At 38.7% G+C, this 21800-nt stretch overlaps 1 protein-coding gene across 5 annotated transcripts in view; it reads left to right on the top strand.

Moving 5' to 3' along the window:
* The window catches only part of RANBP17 (RAN binding protein 17), a 333056-nt gene that overhangs the window by 271151 nt on the left and 40105 nt on the right, over nucleotides 1–21800 (top strand). For 4 of the 5 annotated variants that reach the window (XM_043596086.1, XM_043596085.1, XM_043596083.1 and 1 more), the window contains 4 exons: nucleotides 2218–2325; nucleotides 4744–4826; nucleotides 16954–17168; nucleotides 19993–20131. In XM_043596086.1, the coding sequence (XP_043452021.1) occupies nucleotides 2218–2325; nucleotides 4744–4826; nucleotides 16954–17168; nucleotides 19993–20131 (545 nt within the window). The remainder of the gene's footprint in view (nucleotides 1–2217; nucleotides 2326–4743; nucleotides 4827–16953; nucleotides 17169–19992; nucleotides 20132–21800) is intronic. The other variant, XM_043596087.1, reaches the window with a different exon arrangement.

The following is a 21800-nucleotide window of genomic DNA, read 5'->3' as shown; positions in this document are numbered from 1 at the left end:
ATACACACACACTTCCTTCTTATCTCCCTTCTCCACTTCATTTCCATTTGTAGTACTCTCTTAACATATTATGTATGTCTTTTATTTATTTTCTGTCTTTTCTTATTAGAATATAAAGTCCATGAGGGCAGGAATTTTTTAATGTTTGGCTCACTGGTGGCTCCAGAGAGTCTAAAACAATGAATAGACAGTTACAGAATAGGACTTCAGTAAATACTTCTTAGGTAAATTGTGTGTGTGTGTGTGTGTGTGTGTGTGTGTGTGTGTACATACACACACACAAATGCAAAGCCTTAACAAAGGGAGACAAAAGTATTGCTTTGTGAACTTTTAGGGAGCTTGTGGTTCTTAAAGAATTGGAAGGCTTATTTTCGTTGAAAGTTACATGAATTATTTCCTGAAGCTTCAAAGTGAAATGCACAGTTAAAAAGGAAGAAATAGGTAGTTTTAATCAAATATGCTCTACCTGATTTTTAGGTTGACAGGTTGACAGCAACAAATATTTATCGAAATCTACTTTGTGCCAGGTCCATGCATACAAGTGCCTAGGTCCTGCCCTCAAAAAGTATTTAATAGGAGAGATTGAGTAGTTAGAAGGCACTGGCACACAGTACCACAGCTAGACAAAGGAAACACACCTAACCAAGTCTTGGGGGACGGGAAGGCCAGGGAGGCTTCTTGGACTAGTTGGCATCTATATTGAAATCTGAAGGACAGATAGCAATAGCAGGGGCATGATAGGGAAGCACGGTCTTTGCCCTTTAGAAAGTCACTAATGGGGCAGGCAGATAACAAAAGCAATCAATCTTAATATAAGTTTGTTGTAAGAGATACGGGGTCAGAGTGCTCATTGAACGTAGATGAGGAAGAGATGGATTCCTTTTGACAAAACAAAGTTTCACCATCCCAGGGGAAGCGCAACTTGAACTAGGTGTTGAAAGACAGGAATGAGTTAGGCAGAAGAAGCCACATGTAGAGGAATGGAGACAAGAGAGTTGGCAACCATGGATTTTCAGGGAATTGAGAGTGGCTGAACCGTGGATGGGGCAGGAATACTGAAAGAGGAGTCTGAAGGTCCACAAGGACCATATCTTAAAGGGCCTTGTAAGCCATCCTAAAGAATTTGAAATGTATTCTAAAGAGCAAGGAAGAAAATTGTGGTCTTTTCCACCATGGAGATCTCTACCCATACACACAGGAAAGGAACACCACTAAGTAATTCAGTTCTATCAGCACTTTCATCTGAAACAAAAAGACAAGTATACTGGAAAACATCAGAAACAGAGAAACTTAGAAAATAGGAAAAGAAGAAATGAAGGAGTAGAATAGCAAGGTGTTTTGTGTGTGTGTGTGTGTGTGTGTGTGCTGCAGCTTAAGCTTTAATTTTATATTTATGTGTCCATTTAGCAAGGAGGAGGCCCCAGTTAAGGGTTAAAGGACCAGTGGAGGTGAGTCAGAGTTTTCTAGGTTCTGGTGGTCTCAGCCGTTGACTTATCAGAGGCATACACTTCTTACTATTGAGGAAGATGTTTGAGAATTTCTCCTTGGGTATACATAGGACTACCTTTTAGCTGACCCTGAGTAGATTAAAAGTTACGCAAAGCTTTTCTTCAAGCTAACATCTCCAGTATTCCTTGGAGCTACAGTGGGACCAAGCAGAGCAAATCAGCAACTTAAAAAAACGAAAAGAGATAATTTCTAAGCTGGAAGATAGATAGATAGATAGATAGATAGATAGATAGATAGATAGATAGATAGGGATTATTATTACTATTTCCCTCTCCTTCTATGTATTTTTAAATTTTCACAAGAAATGACACTTTTTCTTAAGTTGTTTGATGCCCAAGAAACTGATATTAACAATTCAACTATGTTTTTATCCTCATTAAATTTATTTCCTTTCCTACAGTATGCAGCACATTTCTTTAAATGTGTTACTTATATGATACTTTAAAAGTGTCTTTTGTTTAGACACTTGTTTAGAGTATACCAAGAACAAAAGAATATAATGTATGGGATATGTTACAAATCAGAGCACATCATTTTACAATCCCCAGCAAACATACAGCTGTGCAGGTTAGGGAGCAATTTATAAAATTTCCATTGCTTAGTAAACATAGAAGAAATGTGGATTCTCTTTTTGCTTTTGAGGTGCTGCTAATTTTCAGGAACAATATTTCTTTTGACCCTTAAGTTCTTTAACAGGCTTTATAAAAGGTACCCAACGTATCTTCCCATTCTTCAGAGGACTATCGAACGGTGGTATGGAGAGCCAGCATGCACAACTCCCATTCTGAAACTTATGGCAGAACTGATGCAAAACAGGTAAGAAGTGCAATGGGGGAGAAAAAAATCTGCTATCTGGCAGCAGTCTCTAGAGGTCAGATTTTCCTGTTTGGTATGTATATAGTCAAGGCTTAGCAAGAACTCAGGACCCAGAATTTTTAAGATAACTGGTGAAAGCAGTAGAATTAGAGACATAAGGTTGAGACCTTTTGGAAAAAGAATATAGTATATTTAGGTGTATAAGGGGACTAAGGGAACTGGAAAAAAATTGGAAGGTACCGCCACCGTTATTTAAAATATTCAAAGGCAAATGGAGGAAGGGCTCCTGTTTTAACTGTTTCACTGCTTAACTGCAATTCCATGTAATTTGAGAGCAGGGAAGTTTAGAGGTCTCTGAGTTGAGATGGTTCCTTCTTCAAGAAGGGAACTGAGTCCCAGAGCAGTTCATGGACACATAGTTTGTCTCAGGAGCCCCAGGGATTGTCCCTGCTTTGACAACTAAGTTATCCTTTTCCTCTTTGCCGAGATGCATGTATGTGGATGATTTATGCATTCAGAATTTTCGTTTAAATAGCAACTACAGTAAACAGGGGTGTATAGATCTTTTCAAATTAGTGTTTTCATTTGGGGGTGGAGGGGAAGTACCCAGTAGTGGAACTACTGGGTCATATGGTAGTTCCATTTTTAAGTTTTTAAGGACCCTCCATACTGCTTTCTACGGTGGCTGCACCGATTTGCATTCCCACCAACAGTGTGTTGGGGCTCCTTTTTCTCCACATTCATTAAAAAATGTTTAAGAGTGAAAAATAAACAGCAACTACAACTTCTTAAAGATTGCCCAGTTGACCTTATAATTTGCACAGACCAGCAGAGATTGAAATACTCTGCGTGTAAATATTAACAAAGATGTAGCTAGAGGACAAAAGCTGCAAGAAGGTAATTGGTTTTACCTCTTTAAAATATGTCATTGTGAATATGGCTTAGCACCAAATTACCTGTCACTTAGCCATCGTGTTTCCTCAGTTCCTCTTGTAAAGTATGTGTTGGAAGGGAGATATCCACACAGGGAAGGAGGATGGACTGTAGCTGTAATTTTATCTCTGGTGCTAGGTTTTTCACAGTAATAATTTAAAATTTATTAAATAAGAGGTGGAAAAAGACCTGGCAAATGAAGAAATGTATTATTCTTTTAAAAGCCGTTTTTTAAAACCATTCTCCTATGTACCTTAGATACTGTAGGAAGGGTGGCTATGTTTGTGTTTGATTAAATTATGGTTTTTCAACCAGATAATTGATATTATATATTACTGATATAGCATTTAATACTAAGGGGGAAAGTTACTGCATTGTATATTGTAGAGTATTTTATACCTGCCATAAGCAAATGATTCGTATCTATCTAACACAATTGTCCTTAGGAGTACCTAGTGAAAATCTGTAATCTCAGAAAATATGTTATCTTGTGTGTATTTCTCTAGAATCTAATGTGAGGTATGTATGTATGTTTCTCTTTAGTAAATAATTGTATGCCAGCAATCAAAAGTTCACAATCTTTCTAGTAAGTTAGAACTGCACCTTATTCTGAAGCATTCTGAGAAAGCATGAAGACGCAACAATTCATCATTCCTGGCAAAAGGACTTTAGCAAGTGTCTTTGCTTTTTTGGTATTGCTTTGCTATGACCTATCTGCATATTTTTGGCTAGTCCTTTAAAAAGCATGCCATTATTTCTTGAAAGCACAGAGACCAGGCATATCAGAGCCAACTGAAACCAAACTGATGTTAAAAAGCAAGTATTATGTCAGGATGGCATATGTCAATCCTTTATCCTGTTCCTACTGTTCCCCTACCTGTCAGAAATCAGGGAAGCAGAATCATTCTTATTTAGAACTCCTAGGATTTGTTTCTCTTTATTTGAGCCATGTGCAATGGAAACTCTAGTCTGAATGTAATTTCATGTATTTGAAATATGCTTGAAGTATCAGATGATTAATTATACATATGAGCAGTATTAAAAAATACCTAGATCTCCTATCTGTCACTTTAGAATTTGTTTTAAAAATGTTTATCGGGCATGACAGGAGATCACAAACGTAAACCTCTATACAGGTATTTATATAAACTTACAGATACACACCCTGGGGTATTTTATTAGTATCTATCAGCCACTTTGCATGAAAAGAGAAGAGAGTAAGAAGTCTACGATTTGGGATGTCAAGATATTTTTTTGACAGATACAACTGAAATCTTTGAATCAGTCAGTGAATGAAATTAACTCTTCCTAACTGCCCTAGTATCTTTTACATATTTTATCGACACTTGTTTAATGGAGTGGCATTTTTTAAAAGGGATCATTATACTGCTGCTACTTCTAATAAATGAAAATGCTAGGCACTTTAAATCTACATTTGGTTTCTTTATCTACACGTATAGTCTGGTTTTTTGCTGTATTTCTTAGATCCCAGCGTTTGAATTTTGACGTATCATCTCCTAATGGAATTCTTCTCTTCAGAGAAGCTAGTAAAATGATTTGCACTTATGGTGAGTATCTTTTTCCATATTTGTCTCTGCAATATAACTTTATCTCTTTGGGGGAAAGAAAGATGTTAGTTATTTTGTTCTTTTGAACCTTCCTATCTGTATGAATTTGTGAAGTAGGTAATAGTGCAGAAAGCCAGGTAGCTATCATATTGGCATCGGGAGAAGTAAGTAAGCAGTGTGCCTTTGACTACAAATCATGCCTGACCAACTTGATGAATTTCTTTTGGATAAAATTGCAGTGTCAGTAGGCAAAGGGAATACAACTAGATAGAATATTGAAAAGTTGTAGCGTATTCAAAATTGCGAAAAGTTACATCAGGGAATTTGCTATCATGGATCAAGGAATGCTTAGACCAATATGTCATCAGCACTGAATTTTGGAAAAATATCCTGCTAAAGGGCAGTAAACATTTTATTACAGGGAACTTTTGGGCATTGCACTCTTAGAATCAGAGTTCTATGGTAAAGATAGTCCTATTCAATTATTGTCACAAAAGTTGTTTCGCAGTTAGAATCGAGCCTTAGAACTACCATAAACCCTAATACTTGCCAATTCTGAAAGCTTCATCAATGAAATTCTCAACTCACTGAGACCTTTATGTATCCTGGGGATGGGGTAGGATGGGTAAGAATCCTGTTCCAGTTTGCCGTGCACTGGCTGGCCTCTGCACAGTACTCTTCTTGAGAGATGGTTTCCTGTGTCCTCTTATTCTCTGTTTTCTTTTTTGCCTGTCGGTTCTTGCTTTTCCAAATCAGTAGCCAACTCTGAGTACATTCAGTCTCAAAAATTGCCCATGATTATCGTATTTCTTTTTGAGAACCTTCCAACAGATTTTACAAAATTTTGCAAAGCCTCTTTAAGACCGTGTGTATTTGCATATCTGTAGGAACAACCACTAGAAATGTATTACTTCTTTAAAAGTAAAAGCCTATTTAAAAACAAAAAAAAAAGGAGAAAAACAATTGTTTTAAATTGTTTTCACTTTCAAAACCCATTCTGGGACAGGAAGCTGTGTGCCTTGTAGGCCTCTGTTAAAAATGCAGAGTTTTAATTGTGTGTTTGATTTTTAGAGTTTCAGATTCTAAGTGTGTGAAAACTACAGGAAGCACCTATTTGAGTCCGTAAACTTGCACTCTCCTATGTTCATCTGTACCAACAACTACATTGTCACCATTTTTGATCTGTTGAAAGTAGACACATTAGAATCATACAGAGTAGAAATGTTTTGCCTCTTAAAGGTAAAAATGAACCCCTTTTCAAATATTCTCAATGCAGTTTGCTTTACTTCCAGTGTATATCTAGTTCCTTCCATTGTCTTAGCATACAAAAATACCATGTCTAGACCATTTTCTAAAATGGTATCTTAGAGAAAGCATAGTTTTTGGAGATTAAAAGATCTGAGTACCAATCGTAGTACCAGCCCTTATCAACTCCATGACCCTCAGCCAAGACACTGTGTTTCTTTGTGCCTAGTTTTCTCACACACAAAATTAGGAATATTGACTCCCTACTGACCTACTTAGAATTCGAGATGGTTAGGTGAGCTGCTCCAGGTAAAGGGCTTGGCACAGGGTATGACATGGAATAGACATTTAACCAACATGTGTCTCCTTAATCCAGAGCCATTCTCTTACACTCATAGAACCAGCCTTCTTTGGACAGGGGTTCACTGACCACATCACTTTTTTGTTCAGCTCCTGCTCGGACCACGCTGTCCTGCTTCCTTCTGCCTGTAATAAGTGCTTAGCTTCCATTTACTCACTTTATTTTTTTAATGTTTACTTATTTTTGAGAGGGAGCCAGAGCATGAGCAGGGGAGGGGCAGAGAGAGAGAAGGATACAGAGAATCCAAAGCGGATTCCAGGCTCCGAGCTGTCAGCACAGAGCCCAACGTAGGGCTCGAACTCACAAACCACAAGATCGTGACCTGAGCCAAAGTCGGACACTCAACTGACTGAGCTACCCAGGCGCCCCCTATTTCCTCACTTTTTAAAAGAAAATAATATTTCTCATATGAAACAATGTATGTATATGTAAGAATTTCTTAGTAGTTGATAGAGCTTTAACTCTACACATGTTAGATTTCTGTTACCAATCACAGTTGTATTTTCCTTCTGCTTTTTCTCACTCCAGTTTCTTTCACTGTGTGTAATTTTTCCTTTGGGACTTACTCACTATTGCGGTAGGACCGATCAGAGCAGTGATTTCTCTGCCAGTGTTACTGGACCCCTAGAGCAGAATGTATGTCCAGCCAGGTGACACCAAAAAGAATCTCAGAACAATGCCAAATCTGTAGGCTTCAAAAGCTACCTAGTCCTCTGTCCAGTTGTTTGACATAAGCAAAGAAAGGCATTGTAACAAAAGCTGAGGAAGTTAACTAAGTGAGGATCACATTGGAGGAAGAAGAAGAGGAGGAGACAGAGGTAGAGGAAGGGAAGGAAGACAAGAAACAAGATGAAGAAAAGAGAAAAGAAGAAAAGGAGTAAAGAGGGAAAAAAAACCTTCAAAGCATTCTTGAGAAGGAAAGCTAGTAAGCTTTCTTACTCTAAAGAGAAACTAAGGGATTAAAGTAAGGTATTGCACCTTGGCTTGAAATAATAATAAGGTAGCTTATATTTTTTAATCAGCTATTATGTGGCTATTCCTATACTAGACCATTTATCATACATTAGCCTATCAGATCCTCAAGGTAGTAGTGTTATCGGCCACTCACTACTCATTTGACCTTGGCTAAGTTGCTTAGCCTTTCTTGCTTCAGTTTCTTGTTAAACAGAGAAAAGAACACCTACTTCATAAGGTGGTTATGAGGATTCAGTTCAGTTGTGCATAGAAAGCTCTTAGACCAGTTAGCTTCTGTGATCACTATTATGAAGAAATTGAAGCTCATAGAGATTAAGAAACTTGCCAAATACTGCATAGCTAGTAAGTCGCTGAATTGGAATTTCATTCAAAGTCTATATAACTTCAAACGATAGTCTCTCCATATTCCTTATTGCCACTTGGGAGCTGCCACAGGAAGATTGTCCTTGAATATTTATGATGAATCACTGTTCTTTAACGTATGGTGATTTCTGTCCTAAAACTTAAGGGAAATCAAAGGCTCAGTGGCAAAATGTCCTTCAACTTTGTCAGCAGTGACTTGGACACGTGCACTTTGCATAGAATAATAGAAACATGTTTATCACCCTTCCCTGATTCCCGTGCTGTCCCCCCCCCCCCATCAGCCAAACTGATTTGATCTGTCTTCACCCTCTGTAATGCCTTGTTGCCCCTTCTTTTACCTCTGGAGTCTTTAATATGCTCATGGAGGGTGATCATGTGGTCTGCCATCCAGGAGGTTGGAAGGTGAGGGAAAGAGTGGGAGGGCACAGAAGAGCAGCAGTGTTTATTTTTTTGGTAAGCCAAGCAGAAGGGAAGGGAAGCCCTCGGAAGAAAGAGGCCAGAACATTCTGCGATCCCTTCTGTCCCCATCCCTCACTGGGTTTCTTCTCTGCTCACCTCTCATGGGCAGTATTTGGGTAGTCAGTGATCAGGGCCATGTAGAGTGGGGAGGACTCTTTCCCACATGCACTGATTTGTTGCATATTTTGTGGAACACCTCTACCTCGCTGCTCAGTGAGACTGGCAGAAAAATAATACTTTTGATATGCTGTTTTATTTATCTACATTCTGTCATGATATACTTTGATGTAAGTTTTTAATTTTGCTTCAGCTCTCAGCTGCTCTCGCCGTTACAGCTCAGGGTCAGCAATGAGGTTAGCCACAGTAGCACAAAACAATTTCCTGTTTGTACAGCCCAGGTAACATTTGGATGAGGATTAAATTTTACCACATTTTCTACTAGCCCAAGCCTATTATTTCTAATGAGTTTTAAATTGCTTCAAGAACGTGTATTTCAAAACTTAGTGCTGTGATCCATTCAGCCTGAGCAACTTAATAAAGGAAATTTTTTTCTTGAATTTTTGGTTAAAATGTTGCATGCAGTGTAATAAATGTTATTACTTTGGAAACCTACTTCTCAGTTTTAAGAACTGGATGTTTTTTATGCTCAATTTCCATTTGTCTAATCTTTTCTTCCTTTAGCCCCTGGGTCCTGGTATCTTTAGTGACATCTATTGGTTGAAGAGTGCACAGAAGGGAGAAATCGTGATAATTTTCATAAGACTAGGCAAAACAGAACTGCTTTTATTCCCTCTTTGGATACCTGATTTAAGAAAGTTCAGTGTGTGAAAATCTAAACTTTAAAAATGGATGGAACAGCCATGAGTATTCACTATATGTAAGAATTTACATCAGGGCTCTTTAAAGCAGTATGTGCTCCAGGTGCATTTAAGGTATGACTTAATCACATGCTTAAATTGGATTGGTAAAGCAATGTACAAGCCACTGTTATTTATCGTGACCTAGAAAACAGACCATGGTTTTCTAACTGGCTTTTGCAGAGCCCTGGAGATCTGAAAAGGACCATAGTGGGCCTCCAGATAGCAGGGAGGAGGACACCCTACTGCCACTTTGACCAGAACCACCCTGCTGTATAGTTGCACCAGATTTGTTTGTAAAAGCGAGTCACTTTTTTGACCACTTGTGGGGTTTTTTGTAAAAGAGCTTGAAAATTACTGGCATGTGCTATTAGAAGCATTGTGAGAACGAAGGATTATGATTATATATTTATGTTTGATTACCAAAGAAAAGCTGAAGAACGCATTGGTCCTGAGATAACTAAAGTCTTAATAAATGTCTCCAGGAAATAACAGTTCTGGAAAACAAACTATCCAGGAACCATGTACGTGGCCTTAGATCTTACTGGAAACTTGGATGGGGACATAGAGTGTCAAAGTAGTATTAAAGTAAAGCTCATGATAGAATGACCGACACCTTGAGGATACCAGCACCAGGATCAGGTGGCTTACAAAAGCAAGACCTTGAGGAACATGTTCCACAGTAGATCCACACATACCAGACGTGCCCCCTTTTGCAAACAAGCAAATAATACTACATAAGCTATTAAATAAGGAAGAGTGATGTCCAACCAGTCGCTTAGGGTTCAGTGGATTCTTTCATCCATGCAGCTAACAGTTACTGAGCATTTACTATGTGTCTGATATTGTGAGAGTTACAATGGATAGGATAAGAAATAAGACACACAAAAAAGAATCTTACTGATTCTTCTCTTGAGGAACTTGAGTTCTTCAGGGGATTCGGTCAAGTAAATGAAGACTTACGATGCACTGCGCTCACTTTTATACTTGAGAAGCATACAGAGTGCTATGGTAGCCCAGAAGTTCCTAACTCAAACTGAGGAGTCAAACAAGGAAGAACTTTTTTTTAAGTTTATTTATTTTAAGAGAGAGAGAGAGCGAGAGAGAGAGCATGGGCAGGGGAGGGGCAGAGAAAGAGGGTGAATCCAATGCAGGCTCCTCACTGTCAGCATGGATCCTGATGCAGAGCTCAAACTCACCAACCACGAGATCATGACCTGAGCTGAAACCAAGAGTCAATTGCTTTACCAACTGAGCCACCCAGGCATCCCAAGGGACAATTTTTTAAAGGAATAGAATAGGGCCCAGAAGTTTGAAGAGGGCATTTCAAGCAGACAGTAGCTGCTTTTACAAAATTATATAAATATAAAAAGTAGCATGGTCTGTTAGCAAACTGCGGAATTTCAGAATTGCATTACATTTCAGAAGTGAAAATCCTGATTATCTCATCATTCAAAGATAACCGTCATTATCAGTTTAGTGTGTGCTTTAAGTGATTTTAAGTTTATTTATTTAAGTAATCTCTACACCCAACGTAAGGCTCGAACTCAAAACCTCAAGATCAAGAGTTGTATGCTCTCTCGAATGAACCAGCCAAATGCCCTTACCATATCTTTTTAAATAGCTGCAAAGTATTACATTTTGTGGTCATATTATAATTTATTTAATCATTCACCTTTTGATAAATGTAATTTTTTTATACACATATAATTTTTCACCGTTACATACTTTGTTTCAGTAAGCAACTTTGACATGCAGTTTCATGAGCTTCATTTGTTCAACAAATGTACCCTGGGAACAGCAGGCACTGTTATTGACTCTTTGGATACATCAGTGAGCAAAACTGAAAAAGGCATTATTTAGCATGTTAATAACTGGAATTTTAAAAAAAGAAAGAGAAATTCAGGAGAAGGAACAATAGAAGTACTAGGGATTGGGAAAGGTGTTGTAGTAACTTAAGTAAAGGTGACATTTGAGCAAAGACTTGCAGTAAATGAGGGAGTTAGTCATGTGAATATCTCTGGGCAGAGTATTCCAGGCTGAGAGAATACCAAATTTTAGGGTCCTGAGGCACCAGTGTATCTGGCATGTCTGCAGAGCAGCAAAGAGATTAGTAGCTGGAGCAAAGTAAACAAAAGGGAAAGTTATAACAAGAGCAATGTCATGTAGTGTCATTCTTGTAGACAGTAATCAGGACTTTAGCTCAAGTAAAATAGAGGGACTTTAGAACATTTTGAGCAGATGAATAACATTTGCTACTGGCTTTGACCAAGGTGATAGTGGGAGTGGTGAGAAATAGTTCGATTCTGGATACACTTTGAAGGTAAAGCAAATCAGATTTCTTGATGGATTGGAAATATGGCATGAGAGAGAAATAATGTAGTCAAGGAATTTTGGCATGAACAACTGGAAGGATGAAGTCGCCATTAACTGAGATGCATGTGAAAGGGATCAAAAGTTCCATTTTGGTCCTGTTCAGTTTGAGATGTTAATTAGATATCCCAGTAGGAATATTGAATATAGACTTGGCTATCTGAGTCTGAGGTTTGGAAGTTAGGTCTGATCTAGAGAAAAAATGTGGAAGTCATTGACTTTTAGATGGTATTTAAAGCTGTAAAAACAAGGTAAGATCCCCTAGGTGGTGGGTGAATATGCATCTAGAAGACTTAGGTTTGAGTCCTGGGGCACTTCAGTGTCAGGGGTAAAGGAGAAGAGGAGCAACCAGCAAAGGAAAATGAGAAGGAGCAAGAACTGAAGAGAAGATCGGGGTATGTGCCTTGGAAGACAAGGAAGAAGAGGTAGTTAACTGTCAAAAGCTGGCAGTGAATCAAGTAAGATAAGGACTAAGAGTTAACCATTACATTTAGCAACAAGGCGGTCATTGGGAACCTTGAAAAGAGCGTTCTCAGTGGAGTGGACCTAAAAGAGAATGAGAGGAGGGATGCCTGAGTGGCTCAGTCAGTTACGCGTCCTACTCTTGATTTCGGTTCAGATCATGATCTCATGGTTGGTGGGTTCAAGCCCCACATTGGGCTCACACAGAGCCTTCTTGGGATGATTCTCTGTCTCCCTCCCTCTGCTTCTCACCTGCTCACTCTCGCTCTCTCCCTTTCTCTCTCTCAAAATAAATACTTTTTTTTTAAAAAGAGAAAGAATGAAAGGAGAATAAGACAATGAAAACAGTTCTTTGGAAGAGTTTTATTACAAAGGGGAGTACTATCTAGCAGAGAGGTAGGGCCAAGAGAAGGTGTTTTTTGTTTTTTGTTTTAAAATGGAAGATATAATAGCATAGCCTGTATTTCAATGAGTTGGTCTAATAGGAAAACAAGATTGCATAGGAGGAAAAGGAGAAATTTATTGGTGCTTTGTCCTTAAGCACATAAGAGGAGATGGCATATGTTGAACATATTGGAGGGTTGGCTTTTACAGGAGACAGTGTAACTGCAGATGCTGGTAGATAGGTAGATACTGTAATGAACTTTTAGAATTAGAATAAGTGTCCAGAAGTGGATTTATACATTTTTTATATTTTTAATAAATATGACCAAATTGCCCTCTAGAATGATTACACTAATTTATGTTCCCAACAACTTGCTTATTTTCCTGCCCCCTCATCAACACTGCATTGTTTAATCTCTTTCAATCTGAAACGGAAATACTATATTCCTTTCCACTCTTCATAGCTTCAATTCTGTCCCAAACCATTTATGTCCAGGGGCCTCGAAAGACAGAGTGGGTTGAGTGACCTAAAGTAAAGGAATGTCGGCAAGCTTGTGGTTCTCTTCCCATAACTGTTCTGATGATGAATGAAGACATTCAACCTATAGAGCTGTCAGCTAAATATCACCTTAAAATTTTAGAGATTAAGAGGGAAAAAGAAAACGTAAATCAATGTAAGGGATTGCTTTATAAGCCAGGAAATAACATTGTTCGTACTAACGGTTCTTCCTGGTACAAGATACTACTATAGTATTTTATCCCCTCAGCGTTCTTTTTTTAAGTATTCTTCTGAGGACACAGAGAACTGGTAGACTGTAGAGCAAAGAACCACACTGTGACCCCATACAGCCAATTCTCTATTGAAGGAACAGAGGGAAGATGTTCCAAGACATAGCATTGACCTGACTTTGAATCACATATTAGAAGGAAGTGTATTATGCTACACAGCCAGCTTCAGCTCCCCCTCTTTTCCCGGCCATAGCCCCCCATGTGTGAACTTACAGGCTACTAGACTTGAGAAAGAAATGAACCCACAGGAGTATGCATTGTCATATTTACATTTACTGAGCGAGCGCTGTGCCAGTTACTATGGTAAGCGCTTTACATATGCTGTCTCCTTTACTCCACATAAGAGCCTTGTGTGTTTTACGTACTTTAATTATCCTTATTTTATAAATGAGGAAATTGACTTACAGAGATTAACAATCTGCTCAGACACCGAGGTAGTAAGGAAAGAGGTAGGCTTCAACCCCAATCAGTATGAGTCAGAAGCCCACCTGGTTCATTACTCCCTTATGCACTGTATTTCTGTCTTCTGTTAGAATACTGTCTTTTATATAGTTCTCCACCAGAGACCTGTGAAAGAAGATCACTCTTCTTTGGGTGTAGGAAGCCTCTTTTGAAGGAGACATTATAGAGTCAGTCACTCAGGGAAGAGGTGGGGTCTCAGAAGGAAAAAGAGTTTAAAAAAAAAAAGACCTGAAAGTAGATCTCAGGTAAACAGAAGTGGAGATTTTGCGTTTTTTAATGTATATCCTTCTCTGAATCTAGATCTTGAGGATTGTCCAGAAGGGTACTTCTGAGTGCTGGAAGCTAACCCCAAAACAAAAACAAAAAGGTTTCTCCAAAAGGGACAGAGAGTAGAGGTTAAGAAAAGAGAACCCAAGCAATTAATATAAGCAAATGATAAGCTGAATTACCAGTATCTGGAGTCCTCTGTGCTTATTTTTCAGGTTTTTTTCCCCTTATCATTTAGTGAGATTTCCTGCTGCAGCATGCACAAGAGTAAGAATGGCAGTGCTTGGCACCTGTGCCTCCCACTGGAAGTTCCCCCCACTATTGCCCTCGGCCAGGTTATCCATCAATTCCCAGCATTCTTGTCCGGAGCCCCAGAGGAGCCTCCACACCCCTCTCTCCCAGGCCTAACATTAAGAATGTACGGTATCTCATTCCCCTGCCCCCAATTATGGCATTTTAAGCTTTTTGGGGGGAGGGGGGGTGCAATCCAATTTCAGTAAGTACTGTTCAGTGACACATACTAAATAAAGCTGAGTCGGAGTGAGTAAATGACTTGGCCAAGCCTTCTCTTCCAGAGTCTTTCATAGCCACCACGGAATGCTGAGGTACCTGAGCACAGTGAGGTACAGCTCTCTATTTCAAAAGTATTACTCGTTCTCCTTTTCAAAGGTCACAAGGCTACACTAATTAACTTGTTTAATTAAAATAAATTAACAGATGTGTCTGACACAGGCCAAAAGACATGTATTTTAGGTTGCAACTTCAACACAGAGATGAAAGTTGTGATTCTAAATAAGTAATCCTACTTGATGATAGGTTATCCAATCTTTAAATCAAAATTTTTGTACCATCACCGTTCTTGGTCTGCCCATTCCATCTTTGCTGTAGAATATAAGACCTTTACTTCTCCCATAAGGACATGAGCATAAAAAGACCCCAAAAGATGATCCAGTTTTCTCCCGTTGACCTGGGCCTTTCCAACAAACCCAAAATGTGTAGTCCACACATAACCCCCAGATTATCCTAGCTCCTTTCATCACATGTAAGCAGTGCTTTCCTTTTCCGAGGACAGAGAGGACAGGGGAATGTCTACCTTGGTTTATACTGAATTTGAGGCAAAGGTAAAAAGGCAGTGGTTGAGAACTGTCTTCTCCTGCAGCATCCTGCTTTTGCGGACCTCCATACCTGTGCGCATAATCTACCTAGCACACACTCCTCCCCCTCCAAGTCTTCCTGGAAAACCGGGCTTGATCCTTGAGAAATAGCCTGTTCTGTGAAGCCTTTCCCCACTGACCTCCTGGCCAAGCAGAGTCAGTCTCTTCTTCTGTTCCCCTAACATTTTAACCCAATCTCTCTGTGTTTGTCACATTGTATGAAATCATTGATTTATAAATCTATTTCTCCCACCAGACTGAACTTCTTCAGAATAGAGATTTTATTTCCTTTGTTTATCCCAGCACCTCACACATAATAGCTGTTAAGTAAATGCTGTCATATTGAGTTGAATCTTTATGGAACTTACTCTCTAAATTAGGATGAGGTCATGAGAGAGAGTACGGGAATTTGGAGTAAATTCCAGGGTCTGTCTCACCCCTCTTACAGTACACACGTGGTTACTGTAATATACATATCAGTCAGGATTCAAACAGGGAAAAACAAGCACTATGACACTGACAGAACAGGGAACTTGTTTTATGAATCAGACTTTGTACAATCTTGGGCAAAGATGGGAAAATAGGTCAAAGGAGGGAATTGAAAATTCAGAAGAAAAACCACTAATCAGCCCTCCTGAAACAATGGCCTGGGTGGACAAGTTGGAGCTTGCAGGGAATTCTAGCAGCTGGAAGTGACACTTCCAGCTGCTAGAATGGAACCATGAAAGGATGTGGGGTCAGAGGGAACTGATGTAGGGTAGAAGTCAATGGAAAACGGCTGCCTTTGCATAGCTGCCAGCCTGGAAGTCTGCTGCAGAGTAGTTGGTGATGGGCTTGGAGTCATTCGTCAGCAGGACTGGTGGTTCTAGACACAGAGGAGGAAAGAACACGGACAAACTGAAACCCAGCGGCATTTCTACTGTTTTTTCTCACTCTGGTCACAGTGACCTTCACAAAAGCGTGGCTGCTACTTCACTTCCACCTTACAAATCTCACACAAATTTCTCTCTTGCCCAATTCTAGCCCACAACCATAAAGGGAAATGCATTCTGGGAAAGTTAGTTCTTGTGTAGCCAAATTGGCACAGTACAAAGCCACAACAATGCACCTCTACATTTTGTAAGTTGAATTTAGTTTCAATTTTAGCAGTACTCACTTAAATAAGAAAACACAGAGCTAAGAAACATGTAGGACTTTATAGTTTTTTTAAAGGCATTCTTGGGTATTGCCTAAAAACATGCCTTACTAGCACACATTTCAGAAACAAATTGTTGGTTATAAATGCTAACCGGTATTAAAATTTTTAAGGTGATTATATAAACATTTCTTTATCTTTTGATGGACAACATAGAATTTAAGTACAGTTTAAAAAATCATCTCTTGAGATCTTCTGAAAAATGACAGAAGGAAAAAGGAAGTAACATTTGTTATGCACTGTGCCGAGGATTTCTTGTGCGTCTTATTTCATTTAATTCATATACCAAACCTGCGAGGCTCCTAAAAGTGAAGTAACTCAAGATCAAATTCATGTAAAACTGTTGGAACTTCATCCCAGAATTTAGCGTAACTTATATCTCAGCCTAGGCTTTTTCTCTTGACTTAGTTGGTTGTTTACTCCTACGTTTCTAATGTCTTGTTGAAGAGGAGATAACACATATATTAAAATATGTAAAGTGAACTAATCTTAAGAGTGCAACTCAATGAATTTTTCCATATCTACCTGCATATTCGTATAATCACCACCTAGATAAAAACATAAAACTTTTCCAGTACCCTTGATTGGTTTTCCTTGGGCCGTTTGTGCTTCCCAGGTAAACTGCCTTAAATATTTGCATTTTTCGTTACACGGGTGGTGTCATTTTTGGAACAATGCTAGGAGGAGGTGAACATTAGCGGTGAAGTGAAAATGTTAAATAATGTGCCTTGAATTACATCTACTTATATCACTTTCTCTGTCTGCTTTTACCCTAAAACAGGTAATCAGATCCTGTCCCTTGGGAGCCTCTCAAAAGATCAGATTTATCCAATGAAACTCAAGGGCATCTCCATCTGCTATTCAGCTCTGAAATCTGCCTTGTGTGGAAATTATGTCAGCTTTGGCGTCTTCAAGTTGTATGGGGACAACCATTTTGACAATGTACTCCAGGCCTTTGTCAAAATGCTGCTGTCAGTGTCCCACAGTGACTTGCTAGTAAGCAATCGTGCATCACGGGAGTCTTTGTGTGAAATGTGAAGTAACACCACCACAGGCTTGGAATGGTTACAGTGAAGCCCAGGGAGTTAGAATAGCACCAGAACATTGTTATGTTTTAGGACAGCATCTTGATTTAACTCGCAGAATTTGAACAACTGTAGTGGCTGTGTTTCTATAATTAAATGTGCAGTTTTGAAAACTGCAGCTACCACCGTCTGATGGATCGGTCCTCCAGAGTGCTCCAGGTTCTGCATCTAGAGAAAATGTCATCAGCAATTTCAACTGATTGCTTACAACTATACTCATAATTCAAAACAGGTCTGTCTCTTGGAGCAGAAATGCAGGATCGGCTGCAGGATCTTCTCCTTCCTTCTTCCTTCCTCCTCCTATGCCCTCTACTTCCCCTACTGTTTGGCTTTCCTTTGCATGAAAATTCTGGTGTGGCGGAAGGAGTGCTGAAATCAAAGTTGAGCGTGCGGGTGCATAGTCTCAACTCTGCCACTCACTAGTCATTTACCTTGAATAAATCACCTTCTCTATTTCTCCAGACTTTAATTTCCTCACCTTTAAAATGAGTAAATTAAACAAAGTGATCTCCAGGTCCCTTTTCAACTCTACCGTCTAGTTTCTATGATCTATGTCAGTGGTTTTCAAACTTTGAGGCCCATCAGAATCACCTAGGGTGCTTGTTGGAAATTTAAATTTCCAGGCTCCTCCACTGAGCTGTGTCGTTACCACACTTTTTTTTTTAAACACCTCTGCATGATTGCACAAAAGCTAATATATGCCCAATGTGGCTGCAGTAATTACTTCAATAACAACCAAATTCATGCTCAGGTGTATGTAGTTCAGGCTTTACCACCTGCTCCCTGCCAAAGTTGCAGCTAAGATCTAGGGGGCCTTTGGTCAGCCTGAGTCATCCTGGACAAGAATGGACTAGTGGCACCCTCTTCCACTGTTCTAAGTCTTTATGGAACCACATCTCCAGCTAAAGTGGTTAAGCCTCAGTAGTAGAACAGAATGCTCATTGAAGGCTGCCTGTGTGACAGAAATTACAGACTAGAAACTTGACTCAGATCAACCATGCGTTAACAGACACCTCACTGAGAAGACACTTCACTATAGTTGAGGTCCACCAAAAAAACTGGTTGTAGCTCCAGGAATTTCTCTCATCTTTTTTCTAACAGGCAATCAAATCTCTAATTCACTAATTCTCAAAATTGAGGATGCATAGGATTCCCTTTATGTATGTAAAATGCATGTTTTAGGACCTCATTCCAGAGCTTTTCATTTAGTGAGTCTGGAGTGGGGATCAGGAAACTGCATTTTTAGCAAGCACCCCATGTGACCTCATGGAGGTGGCCTTAATCTCACTTTAATAAATACTACTCTGGTTTATTTCTCTTATGAGTGTTGTGCTTCTTTGGTATTGGCTTGAGTTTCATTTGAAGTTTTCCAGGGATCTTTCTCATACGCTTACCTTTTGCTCATAGTATATAGCAAATACTAAGCCATTGACCAAATTATGATTTAATTAGATGGGCAGGCACTCTGTAAGTACAACAGACCATGATGCCAAATCCTATTATAACAGCAAAAGCTTTGTGTTAAAAAAAAAAAAAAGAAAAAAAAAAGGCTGCCTTACCACTAGTAATAACTGTTCAGAATTACAATATCTCCATCCAGAAAATAATTGTCTTTTTTTTTTTTCAATTTAAATTTCAGTTAACATGAAGTGCAGTATTGGTTTCAGGAGTAGAATTCAGTAATTCATCACTTACATACAACAGCCAGTGCTCATCACTACAAGTGCCCTCCTTAATACCCATCACCCGTTTAACCCATCCCCCCCACCCACCTCCTTCCATCAACCCTCAGTTTTTTCTGTCTCTCTTGTGGTTTGTTTCCCTCCCTTGTCTTTTTCCTCCACTTCCCATAGATTTATCTGCTTTGTTTCTTAAATTCCACATATGAGTGAAATCCTATGGTATTTGTCTTTCTCTGATGGACTTATTTCACTTAGCATGATACATTCTAGCTCCATCTACGCCGTTGCAATTGGCAAGCTCTTATTCTTTTTGATGACTGAATAATATTCCAGTGTGTGTGTGTGTGTGTCTATGTACCACATCTTTATCCATTCATCAGTCAGTGGACATTTGGGCTCTCTCCATAGTTTTGCTATTGTTGATAATGCTTCTATAAACATTGAAGTACATGTACCCCTTCCAATCTGTATCTTTGTATCCTTTGGGTAAATACCGTATAGTGCAATTGCTGGATCATAGGGTAACTCTATTTTTAGTTGTTTTTTTTAAATATAAAATTTATTGTTAAATTAGTTTCCATACAACACCTAGTGTTCATCCCAACGGGTGCCCTCCTCAGTGCCCATCACCCACTTTCCCCTCCCTCCCACCCCCCATCAACCCTCAGTTTATTCTCAATTTTTAAGAGTATCTAATGGTTTGGCTCCCTCCCTCTCTAACTTTTTTTTTTTTTGAGGAAGAATTCAGTCTTCTAAATTCCATACTACAGAATTTTATTTGCATTTAAGTGTTATCCATGTAAGGTAAAATTGAGGATACTTTCTGTGCTGTGTCTTCAAATTAGGATTTCTAGAGATCAAGAGATTCCTATTAGAACCCCCTTAAATACCGAATTGAGAATCATGTGTTTGTCATTTGTTCCATGTATTTATTTTATATATTTATATTTAGGTAGGTTTATATTTTCTAATATTATAAATGGCAGTTTCCACTAGACCTTAACATGTCTTTTGCTTCCCAGTGGCTTGACACTTGGTATCTCTGTGTTTTAGCAATATCGGAAACTGAGCCAGTCTTACTATCCACTCCTGGAGTGTCTCACCCAGGACCACATGAGCTTCATCACCAACTTAGAGCCTCCTGTACTGCTGTATGTTCTCACATCTATCTCCGAGGGACTCACTACTCTTGGTAAGTATTGTGGAGAACATGATTTCCAGAGGAAAAACTTGATTGTGGTCTCTTAATGTATGTGCTTACTAAGATGATCATCCTACAGATAGGAAAAAATTATGTACCCAAACTAAGATTATTTCATAATTATTGCTTGCAAGTGAGAAAATGCCTTTTTGTATTTTGATGTACAGCTTAATTTTTAATCCGCTTAAAGGTATAATTTATACACATTGATTTTAAGTGAACAGTTAGTTGTTCAGTGACTATAACAAATATATATACACAGTCATGAACCATCACAACTGAGATATGGAACATTTTCTTCACCACAGAAAGCGCTCTAGTGCCCCCTTCTAATCAGTCCCTTCCCCCTCACCCCAGCCCCAAGGAACCACTGTCTACTTTCTTTCACTATAGTTTACCTTTTCCAGAATTTCATCTAAGTGGAATCCTGTGATGTATATACCTTTCTCTTTCGTTTAGCGTAACGCCTTTGAGATTCTTCCATGCTGTTTTGAAAGTCAGTTTATTCCTTTCTGTTGCTGAGTATTATTCCATTGTGTGGAATACTACAACCTATCTATTTATATATTCACCAGCTGATGGACTTTTGAGTTGTTTCCATTACTTGGTTGTTTTGTACAATGCTACTGTGAGTGTACAAGTCTTTCTGTGGACAGGTAGTATTTCTCTTGGGGAAATAGCTAGGAGTGGGATTTTTGAGTTGTATGCTAAGTGTATTTTTAACATTATAAAAAAATTGTGATACTGTTTCCCAAAATGACTGTACCATTCTGCTCTCCCAGCAACGTTTGAGGGTTCCAGTTTCCCAGTAACCTCCCTAACACTTGGTATTGTCAGTCTTTTTAATCTTAGCCATCCTAGTGGGAAGTTAAGAGGAATCTCATGATGTTTTTAATATTTCTTTCACTACTAAATAGTGATTTGAACATCTTTTCATGCTTATGGGCCATTCACGTATCTTCTTAGTGAAGTATTTGTTTGAATCCTTTACCCATTTTTTTAAACTGGGTTATTTATCTTGTAAACATTTATTAAATATTCTGGATGCAGATCCTTTATCAGATATGTGTTTTGAAAATATTTTTTCAGGCTTGGCTTGTATTTTTATTTTCTAACAGCCTCATCTTATAAGAGCAAAGTTTTTTTAATCTTGAGGCAGTCCAATTTACTTATTTTTTCTCTTATGGTTCATGTCTTTTGGGTCCTATCCTAAGAAATCTTTGCTTAACCCAAGGCCAGACAGGTGGTTTTTGTGTTTTCTTCAGAAGTTTTATAGTTTTTGATCTTATGTTTAGGTCTGTGAACCATTTCAACTAAACTTTTTGTATATAATATTATGTATGAGACAAAAGCTGTTTTTTAGCATACAGTTATTCAATTGTTCTAGCACCTTTTGTTGAAGAATGTTCTTTCCTTATTGAATTACTTTGTGCCAATTCTATAGTGTTCTGATTCTTAACTTTTGTCCTAACTTTCTGGTACATGTTGAAATCAGAGAGTATAGCCCTCTAATTTTGTTTTTCTCTATTTTTTTTAATGTTTATTTATATTGAGAGAGAGAGAGAGAGCGAGCGAGCATGGGAGAGAGAGAGCCAAAGAGAAAATCACAAGTAGGCACTCGGCTGTTAGTGCAGAGCCTGACATGGGACTAAATCCCACA

Source organism: Prionailurus bengalensis, chromosome A1, assembly GCF_016509475.1.
Source record: "Prionailurus bengalensis isolate Pbe53 chromosome A1, Fcat_Pben_1.1_paternal_pri, whole genome shotgun sequence".
Classification (NCBI taxonomy): Eukaryota; Metazoa; Chordata; class Mammalia; order Carnivora; family Felidae; genus Prionailurus; species Prionailurus bengalensis.
The sequence above is the reverse complement of the archived record's forward strand: the minus strand, read 5'-3'. Positions and strand labels throughout refer to the sequence as shown.